Source organism: Leguminivora glycinivorella, chromosome 2 (genome assembly GCF_023078275.1).
Source record: "Leguminivora glycinivorella isolate SPB_JAAS2020 chromosome 2, LegGlyc_1.1, whole genome shotgun sequence".
NCBI lineage: Eukaryota > Metazoa > Arthropoda > Insecta > Lepidoptera > Tortricidae > Leguminivora > Leguminivora glycinivorella.
Window position 1 is genome coordinate 30,056,686 of NC_062972.1, and position 14,478 is coordinate 30,071,163.

At 37.5% G+C, this 14,478-nt stretch overlaps 1 protein-coding gene across 2 annotated transcripts in view; it reads right to left on the bottom strand.

The window, feature by feature from the left end:
• Nucleotides 1-8,587: 8,587 nt before the first annotated feature.
• Nucleotides 8,588-14,478, bottom strand: part of LOC125241203 (laccase-1-like) — a 216,675-nt gene continuing 210,784 nt past the window's right edge. For both annotated transcript variants that reach the window (XM_048149575.1, XM_048149569.1), the window contains exons 10-11: nucleotides 10,124-10,310; nucleotides 8,588-9,632 (exon numbers count right to left, since the gene is read on the bottom strand). In XM_048149575.1, coding sequence (XP_048005532.1) covers nucleotides 8,881-9,632; nucleotides 10,124-10,310 — 939 coding nt within the window. In that variant the 3' untranslated portion in view covers nucleotides 8,588-8,880. The remainder of the gene's footprint in view (nucleotides 9,633-10,123; nucleotides 10,311-14,478) is intronic.

Sequence of the window (14,478 nt, forward strand, 5' to 3'; positions counted from 1 at the left end):
CTGTGGAGAGGTTGGCCACATTCGCTCCAAATGTACAAAACCTATGAAAAAGTGTAGTATTTGTCGTAGGGCGGGGCACGTAGCGAATGAGTGTCGAAATAAGACGACTTTAGGGGCGTCAAGTAACAGCAATTCTAGCAATAGCGGTTTGTTACAATTGCCTGCTCCATCTGACAATAACGACGTAAGACGTATTGAAACGAATGACACTGACATACCCAATGTTAGCGAGAAGTATTATAAGGACGTTAAGTTCGAAGGTATACTTACGTCTGCTTTCATAGATTTCGGAAGTGCGCGTACTTTGATTAAGGAAAGTTATGCGACAAAGATGTTTGGGTCATGGCAACGCCTTGACGATATGGAAAATTTAAGAGGCTTTGGTGATGGTATTGTGCGACCCCTGGGTTTTGTTAGGGGTACTCTAAGTGTAGACGAGGTTGAAAGTCTAGTTGATTTGATGGTCATACCCGATCACCTCATGCCGAGCGAAATTCTGATAGGCCGCACTTTTACTGAGTTACCAGATGTCGTTGTTATAAAAACACCAAAACATTTGACATTTTATAGAGTTCCAGGGGAGGAATGTGTTCTACCGAATACAAAATACACTATAAAAACAGCTGTTGATATGACGATAGCGCCAAGTTGCACCTCACCTGTAGAAGTGAGTACAGTGGCAAATTTCACTGGGTCGCTATATGTAGCTGCTTCATTTTGCAATGCACAGCAAAAGAATTACATCGTTTTACCGGGATTGTACAGTTTTCATGATAGCCACGGGTTTATCATGATTTCAAATCTTTCTGATTCAGGATTAAAGTTCGATAAAAATCAAGTGTTAGCTAGGGGTAGTAGTTACGATGAGATTAATGAGTCAACAGTTATGTCATTGACTACCAGTACTACCTCTAATAATAATGAGCAAGCACTGCTAGTAGGAGATGTCGTAATAGGAACGCAATTAAGTGACACTGAACGTGATGAATTCCATGCGCTTTTATCGAAATACCGCGATTGCTTCGCATTAGACTTATCCGAATTAGGCAAAACTGATCTAGTAGAAATGGACATTAAACTTAAAGACGATAATCCTGTAGTCTATAATCCCTACCGTATGTCCCTCAAAGAAAAAGAGCAACTGTCAATGATTATAGAAGATCTTCTTAAAAACGGAATTATCAGGGAAAGTTCATCATCTTACGCAAGCCCAGTATTATTAGTTAGCAAGAAAAATGGACAAAAACGTTTATGCGTCGATTATCGAGCGTTGAACCGAAAAACATTGAAAGACAAATATCCACTGCCACGTATTGAGGATAAATTAGATTGTCTCGGTGGCAACAACTTCTTCACCAGCCTCGATTTAGCTAGCGGTTATTACCAAGTGCCGATGGCTGAGGGCAGTAAGCACTTGACAGCTTTTGTCACTCCGGACGGACTCTACGAATTCAACAGGATGCCGTTCGGCTTGGCAAATGCTCCAAGTGTCTTTCAACGCGCGATAAATTCGATGGTAAACGGAGTTGGACAAAAATTAGTTCTTGCATACATGGACGACCTTTTAGTCCCGTCAAAATCTGTTAAAGAGGGCTTTGAAAAGCTTGAGAGGGTATTTGTTATGCTTCGTAACGCTAAACTAACATTAAACTTAAAAAAGTGCGTGTTTTTCCAAGAAAAGATCGAATATCTCGGCTACGAAATTTCTAAAGAGGGTATTAGGCCCGGGTCTTTCAAAATCGATGCTGTTAAGAAGTTCCCCACTCCAAAGAACGTACATGAGGTGCGCCAGTTTGTCGGATTAGCGAGCTACTTCCGTAAATTCGTTCGCAATTTCTCTGTGATAGCTAGGCCCCTTACTGTCCTTACAAAGAAGAACGAACCGTGGCGCTTCGAGTCAGAACAGTTACAAGCGTTTAATCAATTGAAGGAAATACTAGTCAGCAGACCCGTGTTGGCTTTGTATGAACCTAATGCTCGATTGGAGGTTCATACAGATGCAAGCAAAATGGGCCTCGGCGCTATTCTGTTACAAGACGCTGGTAGGGGACTCCAACCCATAGCATTTTATAGTAGACAAACGTCGCCTGAGGAACAAAAGTTTCACGCTTATGAGTTGGAGACTCTGGCAGTCATAACTGCTTTGAATCGATTTAGAGTTTATTTGTTGGGTTGTTCATTTAAACTAGTAACAGATTGCCATGCAATCCGCAGTACAATGACAAAGAAAGACTTAGTCCCTAGAGTGGCGAGATGGTGGATGGCTATGCAAGAATTTGATTTTGCTATAGAATATCGAGCTGGCACAAGAATGACTCATGTAGACGCCTTGAGTCGAAACGCCATTGCTGCAGACAATCCACCATGTCGTGACGATGATTGTCACGTTTTTCACATAAGTGATACAGAATCGAATTTCACAGTTGATGACAAATGGTTACAAACTATTCAACAGGCTGACCCCGAATTACAACGAATAGTACAAATTCTACAAGATCCCGAGACTAATGTAACAGTAGATGTTAAAAATAATTTTGTATATAAAAATGATAGGCTCTATCGTATAGTTAAAAAGGGCGAAGATGTGACTTTGTTGTGGGTCGTCCCAAAATCGGTCAGGTGGCAGATCCTTAAAAGTCATCATGATGACGTTGGGCACTTTGGATATGAAAAGACTTATGAAAGAATTCGCAATGTGTATTGGTTCAAAAAGATGCGCCGGTTTGTCAAAAAATACTGTAATGCATGTCTACATTGCGCTTATAACAAAGTGCCCGGCGGTCCTAAGGAAGGCATGCTACATCCCATCCAAAAACCTGATAGACCATTTCACACCTTACACGCAGATCATTGTGGTCCATTCCCTGTAAGTAAACGGCGAAATGCTTACCTCCTAGCAATAATTGACGCGTTCACCAAATTCATATACATAAAGCCCGTTAAAAACTGTAAGACTAGTACCACCATAAATGTCTTTGAAGAATACTTCAGCATATTTGCCGTACCGAGGCGTTTGATTACAGACAGGGGAACTAGTTTCACCAGTAACTCTTTTAAAACTTATATAAAAGACAAAGGGTGTGTTCATATTCTTAATGCAGTTGCTAGCCCTCGCGCCAATGGTCAGATTGAGCGCTATAATCGTTCCATTGTAGACGCACTTACTTCAATGAATCACGGAAAACCGGATAATGAGTGGGACATTTGCGTACCTAAAGTGCAATGGGGTCTTAACAATACGATCAATAAGGCAACTAATAAAACACCGTCGCAACTATTGTTTAGCATAATTCCCACAGGCAGTTCTGATGGGGTGATGAATGAGATAGTGTCAGAAACTCAAGAATATGAGAATTCAGACGTAATAAGGGCAGAGGCTAGTGAAAGGATGCGTATAGGGCAGGAGAAACAAAAGGAGCGATTTGATAGCAAGCGGAAATCGCCACATGAATATAAAATAGGCGATCTTGTCCGTATTGAGAGAGAGATAGGTAACCCAACTGGCCAAAGTAAGAAATTGCAACCTAAATGTAGCGGGCCTTACAAAATCACCAAAGTCTTGGGTAATGATAGGTATGAGGTCGAGGATACGCCTATTACTAAAAAGGCAGGAAAACCGGTATACAAATCAGTGTTTGCGGTGGATAAGATACACCCTTGGTTGGTTTTTGAAAATGATCCCATGGAGAGTGATTCTGACGCATAAAGTAAATTTTATAGTGAATTAGTTTAATTATTTAACATTTAATGAAATGATTGTAGCTATAAGTCAAACTTGTGTAGAGATTATTGATTGTTTTCAAATTTGTATTCATTAATGATTGTTTACTGAATCTAGCCCTTGGTGGCGTTACTAGCCCTGGTGGCGTTACTAGCCCTTGGTGGCGATACTAGCCCTGGTGGCGTTAATAGCCCTTGGTGGCGATACTAGCCCTGGTGGCGTTAATAGCCCTTGGTGGCGATACTAGCCCTGGTGGCGTTAATAGCCCTTGGTGGCGATACTAGCGCTTGGTGGCGCGGCGAGTCCTGATGGCGCTGCTAGCGCTTAATGGTGCTGCTAGCGCTTAGTGGCGCTAATAGCCCGGTGCTGTTATTAACCGTGAATGTCGTACAGGTAAGAACAGTGTGTTGTACTTCTTGAATATAAGTGCAGAGTGGTTGTTTGATTGATATGTTGGGTAAAATGATGTACTTATTAAGTAGTAAATTTAATTGTATTCTGATACAGAAAATGGTATATTGTTATTTACATTTATGAGATTGCTTTTAGCAATTGCTTACTAAAACTTATTAATACTGAAAATTGGTATATGATTTTTGTAAATATTGTTAGAAATTAGTAACACAGACGTACACGCGAGGACGCTAACGATGTCAGAAAAGGCCGAATGTTAGCAAATGACGGGTAGAAGTATGTAAACATTGAATTTAGTGATTGAGATTTGAAGGTATAATTGAGAAACGTTTGAGTCTAGTGATTAACTGATTTAAATGTTCATAGATTATGATTATAATAGTTTATTTAGATATGTGTTTTAAAGTATTTAAATATTAAACTGAATGTATAAAATAATTAAAGATTATTTACTAAAATTATCATAGAAATGTATAATGTAGATTAATACAAAGTGTTTAATTTGTGCTGGTAACATTGGTTGCCCTGAGGAATTTAAAAATATATGATTACTTACTGGTCACTGAAAAAAGTAGCTTCTAAGTGTTCTCTTAATAAATCATCTTATACTTTAAATATAAAGAGTGGAAGTTATTTACTATTCCTGTGGTTCCCGAAGTACGCTTAGCGTACAGTGGGTACGTAGCAGAATGGCATAAACGCTCACGAAACGAAACGCTCGTAGTTATCTATCTCTATCGCTCTTGGCGCGACGGAGCCTACCTTTCGCGGCGTTTCGTTTTCGTTTCGCGTCGCAGAAATACCATTCGGCTACGGCACCTGAGGGTAGAAGTGCGCGTCCACTCGCAACACTCACGCTATGCGGCTTGAATGCAACCGTATTTGCGTTCTTAACCTTTTGGCTACGACTACGAAGCAGTCGATCCAAATACTCTCTCAGCATTGCGAACCCTTGAACACAGAAGTGATATCAGATAGTCGGCAGACAGTGCCTATTTTTCTCCTATTTACCCCAGTTTAAGGCCTGAGTGCACGTGAGCGTGTAGCGGGACGGGGCGTGCGGCGTGCATGTCAAACAATTGAAGCACATACAGTCAAAATTGGAATCCTAGGCCACTCTGCAACCATGTCAAAATGACAAGCAGTAAGAGATTTCTTACAATCTGATTTATAACGTCACTATGACATAGTTCTACGGCCTAGGCTTCCAATTGGTTGACTTGTACAAGTGTCCTGAGTCGAAGCTGTATAACATACGCATCCACTCAGGTCTTAAGTCTAAACTCTGTCAAACAAGTCTGTCAGTAAATAAGAACAAAGAAAACTATATGCATCCTTTTCTTTCGGGTGCTAGAGAAAAGTATACCTGTAGTTTTCTTAGTTCTTATTTACTGACAGATTTGTTTGACAGAGTATAGTTAAGGAGTTTCAAATACTCTTAAAGCATAGAGAACACCCAAACCCCCCCGCCGTACAAGAATTCAACCGTTTTTGCGTTTTTGACATTTTGGCTACGAAGCAGTCGATCCAAATATTCTCTTCGCATAGTGAACAGTTGAAAACAGGGTGGCTAGCCGAATGGCACAATCGCTCACGAAACGCTCACGAAACGAAGCGCTAGTAGATATCTATCTCTATCGCGCTTGCGTATTGGCGCGACAGAGCCAGCGGCGTATCGCTTTCGTTTGGCGTCGGAGAAATGCCATTCGGCTACGGGGCCAGAGAAGCGATCTCAGATAGCCGGCAACAGTGCCTATTTTTCTCCCATTTACCCCTAAGAAGCATCTGTTTCCCGCGATATTTATGAGTCCAACCTTTCTTTCTGCCCCTTGATTTAGGGCCATCCCTTAGCGTTATCTTAATTGGTAAAATTCTCGCCCCCTTATAGCGATCTGTATAATAAGAAATGGTTTGTTTTTTTGGAATGCACTGAGGAGGAGTTCAGTTTTCCTGTAATAATTTTGGAATATATCTTTTGTAGTTGTTGCTGCTATACGTATACATTTTAGTAGGTATGTCAAACTTGTAAACTAATACCTAGCTAACCCTTCAATCTAACCTCATATTACTTATTGAATTTTCTGAATGTTGTTTTGAAATGAGTATTTAGCTATTATACCTACGCACACATACGTCAGGGTCAACTCTTGGTAATGACCTTTAAAATGGTGGTAATATGTGATTCACAAATATATCTCTTTTTTATCAACTGAGGGTCTGAATAGGAGACCATTCAGAATAATAAATAGCATATTAGAAAATATCGAAAAGATCTCGGCATATAGGCCTATTCTGTTTCAATCAAATAGTTTTTTTTTGTACAAATGGTGCTGGTGCAATGGTGCAATGGTGGTGGTGGTGGTGGTGGTGGTGGTTTAAGTCAGCATTGCACAAAGTAGTTCATTTTTATCATGTTGAAACTTCAGAGGTCTATCCATACTGGAAAGCGTCATACGATACACGTGCGAAAAGTAAAATTCGTAACTCCTGTCGATTTTTAAACACGCCCATCGTTCGTATTTCAATTCGTCGCCACACTTGCCACTAGTTTCGAACTTCCTTTTTTCCGCACTTGTATCACAGCAACGTTAATAAGTCGCTTATCAAAACCATTTCAAACCATAAACAATTTGTTGAATCAGAATCAGTGCTTACCGTTGCCTATTTCGTTAAGTGAAAACAAATGAACGTTATTGAATGTTCCTTTTTTCTGCCAGCTTATTTAAAAATAGAAATATTGAAGGGTAGGCAGGTATTCTATACATTTTGCACTTTTTCGTTCATTTTCTTTGGTTATTTTGGTTTTTAATAATTTAAGGGTTTCATGCAAGTCATAGTCAAGATAAATATTGGTTTACCTATACTTTGGATATTTGGTTTACCTATACTTACTATCAAAATAAGGTAAATATTGTTCTCGATAGGATCAACCCACAACCTTAGATGGAATAGAAGTGTAAATATAAATAAAACAAATCAGTTTTAACTGTCTATATTTTTTCATGTTTGATCTCTTAGATATGTTATAACATGTAATCCTTAAAATAACTATCCAACTACTTAATTATATCACATATCACCAGCGAAAACCTCCTCAAGAGTATATTTGATTTGATCATAATTATTGTATACCTACACAACTTTATTCACTGTACTTGGCAAGTTTCGAAGTTTGTTGACAGCTCACAATATATTAAGTTATTTTTTTGTGCTAAGAAAATGGTAGCAATAAACAAGTCGAAAGAAAATCAGACGAAATTTTTCTCTACAAGTGGAAACTTCATTTATATTATAGTTTATAATACACTGTATAAAGAAAACTTACTTTTCTTAGGTCACAGTCGTCAAACAATTTTTCTGTAACTATAACTTTTACAAAGATCAACTTAAGTTCGACCAATTTAACTATGCATTTACATTTATTTATCACGGTGCCTCTTATAAGTTCTTTATCTGTGATAAAAATCAGGATCTATCCATGCCTTGGGCATTTGTAATCTCAATCGCTACAAACATATTCCTAAATAACATCAAAATAGTAAAATGAATACTTATAAAAATACGATGTGATGAACTGGTGTGGACGAACAATTATTACTAACGTCAAGTACTTAAATTGTAGTTTACAATTAATATTTGTAAGTACTGTAAATCGTAACTAGAGATGGGTAGTGAGTAAATATCGAAATAAGAGTAAATACTCAAGAGTAAATATCGAGTAAATACTCAGTATTTACTCAAAATACCCGTATTTACTCGTTTTTACTCAAATTGGTGGGTATAAACTATTTAGCGTGCTGAAATGGAAATACAAATTAGAAATATTGGTGTATTTTGTTATCGGCTACTAAGTTAAGTAATCAAATTTATATGAATTTAATTTTAAAGACGTGCTCTCCATAGATGTAACTATTTTTACAAAAATAAAATTCAGAAATTACCAGTGTGTTATACATCATCTGATAGGTCTTTAAAAATTAATTGAATGTTTCTAAAAAAGTTTTTTAATAATATGAACAGTTTTGGAATAAAACGATAATTAAGGTCGAAATAATGTTTTTACCTTTACAACTTTCGAATTCGTTGTTGGAAAAATATCCAGAAACCGTCAAATTATTGGCCATATAATACAAAACACAAAACTAGTACTTTAAACGTCACCAGCTGAGCCATTTTTGAGTTTTCTTTAGAAAACCCTTAATAAAAGGTCGTAAGTGCCACATTAATAATCACTTCCGAAGGTCATGCCGTTATCTAGAACATCAATTTTATTTAAGTCTCATACTTTTACTGTAAATACCTGCTTTTTTAAAACAAAACTGCTAACTAAACATTATCACTATTTTTTTCTCACAATGATTACCTCTTTTTCGACAAACTAAGACTCCCATAAACTTCTAATAATATAAATCTCATTTAAACATGTCCACACAGTTAAAATAAACACGACTAAGTACTTAATTCTCATTTTTTAAATTATTTTTAGGTAACAGTTTCTACTCACCCAAATGAGTAAATACGAGTATTTACTCGGTGCTTTGAGTAAATTACGGGTAAATACTCAGTATTTACTCACCTCTACCCATCTCTAATCGTAACGGAAGCCGTCAAAAAGTAACACTTCAATAGGGCTTCTAAAAAACTTAAATTCAATAAGTACAAATTCGGTTTTAAAAATCATAACAAGCTTAATAAAAATAGTATACATTGCACTGTTGCCTTACATAATACTGGTTACAAATAAGTTAGGTCAGATAAAATTTAATCATAAATAATCCCGAACTGACTAAAACCGTAGTTAAACTACTCAATATAGTTGTTGTAGATGACGTGGACGAATTTCCATTCATATATATAACTGGCCACCATTGCGTTATAGATATATGGTTATCAGCGCTAGGTTTGGCAGTCGTATCGTGTTCGACCATATTATCAGGCATATAATTTCCACATCTAGGGAAGTTTCTCGGTACCGGAGGCATGTCTTTATGCTCTCCTACTTTGAAAACTAGCGCCATACCTACCTCGACATGGAATTCTATATGACAATGGAAAAGCCAGTAGCCTGGGTTGTCAGCTTTGAATCTGAGGACCGTGTATCCTCCATCGGGGACAGTGACTGTATCTTTTATTGGTGCGTTTTTAAGGTTACGTTTTAAAAGTCCTGCTTCGTCCCAAGCTTTGACTTCTTCAATTGTAGTATCGGTACCTAATCTTCTCAAGCCTACAACTCTAAAGCTATGTCCGTGTAAATGGAAAGGATGGTTGGCGTCGAAGGTGATTCCTTCATCAAGTATGACGATTTCAACGACGGAGTTGAGTCTGACGGAGAGGACGTGGGGGCACTCGCAGTAGCCCTCCTTGCATTCAGCGTCGATGCTGGACATGTTGCAGAAGTGGTCGGGAGCTGGCCGGTCGATGAGGAGGGGGCTGGAGGGCATCTTCATGCTGATGTGGTTCAGCTGGGGCGTGTAGAGGCGATTGGACTTGTTCGGCACTAGATAACAAAAAAAAAAAAGAATGAATACAGTGTTTTAGCAGAACAACACTTTCAACTTTTCACATTCGACTTTTTTTATTAAGAGTATTTATCCATTTTAATATAAGAGCATGGGCTTTTGAGTCTAATTTTATTCGTGGAACATTAAGTGTAATACGTATTGCGCTTTGCTTGGTCCGTTTTGGAGGATATTCATAGGCAATTTTAAACCTTGTACCTACTGTATATTTTAACCAGCCTATGAATAAAATTCTTCATAAGATATTAAATCTTCAGACTTCGTAAAATTTTTAGAAGTAATTAGCTGAAGTAAAATTTCTTAGTTACCAAATTTCTCACAGGAAATACGTCAACCTCTTCGACCTCTAAATAGTTTTAGTCACATTCTCATTGACTAAAAATATGCCCATTATTCAATGTTTAATTTAAACATATAGTAACTTTGCAGCGATACCTAAATCGAGGGTTCCTAAATCGAATGAACTAACCTTGATAATACCCATAGTACGGCGACTTGTGAAAGTGCGAGTTGTTCTTCGCGTAGAAGTCATAAGCCAGATAGAACTGGTAGTCGGGAATTTCCTTGAGGCTCTCGTCGTAGCCGGCAAGACTCCTCATCTCTGCCACGCTGATGGTCTCATTCTCTTCTTCTCCTTTATTCAAGGCGTTCAGTTGCTGGGGAAGAAAGGAACAATTTAATATTTATGTACCAGGAAGAATGGTTGGAAAGAGACAAAAAGTAGCCTGTGGCATTTTCCATCCCTTCAATTATCTCCACTTAAATAATCACGTCAATTCGCTGCTCCGTTTTGCCGTGAAAGATGGACGAACAAACAGACTCACACTTTCCCATCAGCAGAAGTCTATGGAAAATAGTTGCAACAAAACCACAGTATAATGTGCAACTGATCCTAAGTTTTTTTGTTTACAAACCAATTTGTATTGCAGTAGCTACGAATAAACATTGAGAATTAGCTATGGAATGTTGTCCGGGTGCTGGAATATGGCTAATTTCAAAATAGCTTAACAGAAAGGTGAGCGGTTTACCACCGCGATTAGCGCCTTTCCAGCTCATCTAGTTACAATAGAGTATCAGTATTTTAACTATGACCCATATAGAGTCTCTGCGCAAATAGGAGAAGCACAGAATGCCCCAGAGGCCCCTTGCATTCCACGACTCTTCTCTTTCTGTACAGTCTACCACCACGAATCTTGTGACCAAGTTGCTTAGGTACTTATGTATCAGAAAATGCAGGTGATGAGGCAGTATTTGAATGCATACTATTAAAATTTTAACTCATAAAAATTATACCTCTATTTAGTGATTTTTCTACCAAATCTACCATTCCGCTGATATTTTCCTGATGTTCTCTTAGAAACTGTTCACTTAGGCTTAAATTGTTGATTTCGATGAAATTGGATTAGGAAGTAATTGGAAATAGATACATGTAAAGTCATAGAATATGGTTTAAAAAGTCACCATCGCAATTACCATAAGTTTACAGAGATAAAGTCAGCTATAGAAGCTGGAAACCTAATTCGCAGTAGTGATTTTCAACATGCTAGAAGCTTGAATGTACCGCAAGATACTTATTAAAATATGTATATTGTGTCATATTCCTCCCAGGGGCGTTAGTAGAGTCTAGACTGTTTCAACTTCGTTAAACTAGAAAAGGGTCTTCAACTTCAGAACTAAGCCAAAACTTACGACCAATCAGAATAAATGAAAATAGTTCAGTACATTTAGGCAAGTAGAATTATTAACGTTACCAAAATGTAGATAGGGGTGTTAAGAACTTGAACAGGCATTAATATTAATGTGGGTGTGTTTTCTTCGTAAGTTTTTTTCCACTAACACTAATGTTAGGATGCTTTCCTAGACAGTATAAAAGGAGTGGTACTAGGGTCCTTACCACTATCATCACCCTCCTTCTATTATCCGGTATTGGAGCCTGGGATCTACTTAGGCAAGTTATGCCAAGATTTGGCGTAGGCCCTAGTTTTATGAAAGCGACTGCGATCTGACCTTCCAACCCGACCTTATTAAGATTAGTCCGATTTCCTCTTGCCACCATGACTGTGAGCATTTATTAAAACTTATAATACCTAATATGCTCCATCTGCAATTGTATGCGCATATTAGCTAATCGCAGTAATGTGAAATATCTGCACAATAAATTTGGAAAATTCGAAAATTCAATGTACTGCGTGTACACCGTAATTGTCATTACTCATATCGTTAATGTAATGGCACTGTAATTTACCATTAGTTGCCAATTCACTATGCTGTACATTGCTGGCAATAAAACTTTGTATGTGAGTTAATAAATAAAAAAAAATGTTTATGAATGAAATGAACACCATAGCTAAGTTAAAGAACCGTGTTATTATACTCTACTCTACTTTTTAAAAAGTCCACATGCTCGTAAACCAATAATTATGGAATTTACATAATATTTACAAGAAATAAGAAGAGAAAGATATTAAGAAGAGATTGTGGCGTAGGCGAGAAGCTGGCAACCTGTCACTGCAATGTCAGAGTTTCATTTTCTTTCAACCCCTTATTTGCCAAGAGTGGCACTGAAGCTTTAGTGGTTTCATGTGTTCTGCTTACCCCTTTGTGGGATTCAGGCGTGATTGTATGTATGTATGTATGTATTTACAAGAAAATATTACCTTCAAAAATGAACACGGAACTCAAAGATGGAATATGAATTTTTCCATATTTTCTATAATTTAAGGAAGGTACTGTAAATATATTCACATATAAAAGTTCCACACAATTACATGAAAGTAGCTAGTCAAAACATCTATTAAAATTAAAACTGTTGTAAGTCAAAACAGCCATCAGAGATCAACTTTGAATTTGAAACGTTTTGTTTGTTAATAAGGTTAATAAGGCAAGGTGGAGCGACGATTTGCGCGGGATGGCTGGCAGCAGCTGGATGCGAGCAGCCGAAGATCGGAAACGGTGGCGTGAAATTGGGGAGGCCTATGTCCAGCAGTGGACTGCGATAGGCTGATGATGATGATGAAGGTTAATAACCAAACGCGCGCTTCAATGTTGTAAGTGCTGTAGTTTCGGACCGTTTCAGTATCATTGCCTCCACAGTTCCCTTATAAACCTAAATGCAACTGCATAAGTTCCATTGTGAGTCAATTTCGGGTGTTAATGTTACAGATTAAGTTTAGTACTCCGCTAAGCCTAGCTTGGTTATATCGCGGTGTTAACTCCATAATATTATGCAGGGTGTTAGTTTTTATTACTGACCAGTTAACGGATTTACTTTATTGTTAGTGTAGTATTCAGATTTTTCTTTTTATAATTCCAAAATTAGTGTAATGACACTAATGACTGTAAACTTGAATATTACATATTATTTTATTATGTGTCTTAAAGAAAGATTTCGAGAGTTTTCGGAAATGGACAAGTGCCTTTAAAAGATATTTTGTAAGTATCAAGAAAACAATACAGTTATTAATAAGTAGAAACTAAATATTTTTTATGACTTGCATGAAAAATGAAAATGTTGCTTTAGTGGTGAACTCTAGGACTTTTAAATTAAAGGAATAGCATTCCAAATCCGTTTTAATACAAAAATCGTTTGGGATCGGAGTGAAATCGTGCATGTTGCGAATAGTCGATAATGAACGTCGTTTGCCTGATGCGATTGCTCGTTTATATTTATATCTGATTTTATTTTAATGTGTTCGCCTGTGATCGCGTTTAGAAGGAAAATGGATTTTTCATGCATTTTGATGTTTTATACGAAATGATTCGATCATTGGCATTGGAGATTAATCTAATGGAATAATCGTCTATGTGCTCAATTTAATTTAGTTAGTTTTTAAATTTCATTGTAAGGAACATATGAACAGCGCTTAAAAAAGGTTTCGAGTTATGAGAAACACAATTCATGATACCTAGATGTCATAAAAAGTTAAGTTAATTAAAATTGATTAATTGGCATTATAGAACAATTGCAATCAGGAACTAGTGTCCAAAAATTAGGGCATACACTTCCAGCTTCCAAATATAACTTTGTCATTACACTTCTTAAATTTTATAGTAATATGTATAAAAGTGGTAAACCGGACCACTTTGGATCACTGCGTTTATAAAAACCTCCATCGGAAGAAATTGGCAAATTCTTCCGTCTATCCCGTTTCTGTCAAGCGGAAAGATAAACGAGCGACAAAGACAGAAAATGTCTAATTTTGTTTTATGGTAGATTGTGAATTTACGAGCGTAAGGGCCTAAGGGGAGATACTACGGAAAAATACGACTTATCAGCCTTATCGGTTAGAGTAGGTACTGAAAGTAATACAGGGTCGGATGGAACATTACAACCCGATAAACGTTGACGTAAAAACTTCGTTAGTAAAATGAAATAAGCATAAGGACAATTTACACACAAATAAAAAATGTTGTGCGTCTGCCGTTGCACAAATAGGAAAAAAAAACTAAGGTAAGTTGGCGACATTGACTACTTTTGACAAGCTCGCCAGTACAATATGTTCTTTTAAACGTCATACTTCCATTAATGTATGACATTTATAATATTTACCTTGCACATGCAGGGCCATCAAATTCGTTGCCAACTTATTTTGGTTCAGATCAGACCAAATGGCCAAGAACTCAGGACCACCGGCTTTGTAGGCAGTTTCGCTACACACTTAGCCAGACCAATTAAGTCGTCAGAAATAGAAAGCCATTTTTAGGGTTCCGTAGTCAACTAGGAACCCTTATAGTTTCGCCATGTCTGTCTGTCCGTCTGTCCGTCCGTCCGTCCGTCCGCGGATAATCTCAGTAACCGTAAGCACTAGAAAGCTGAAATTTGGT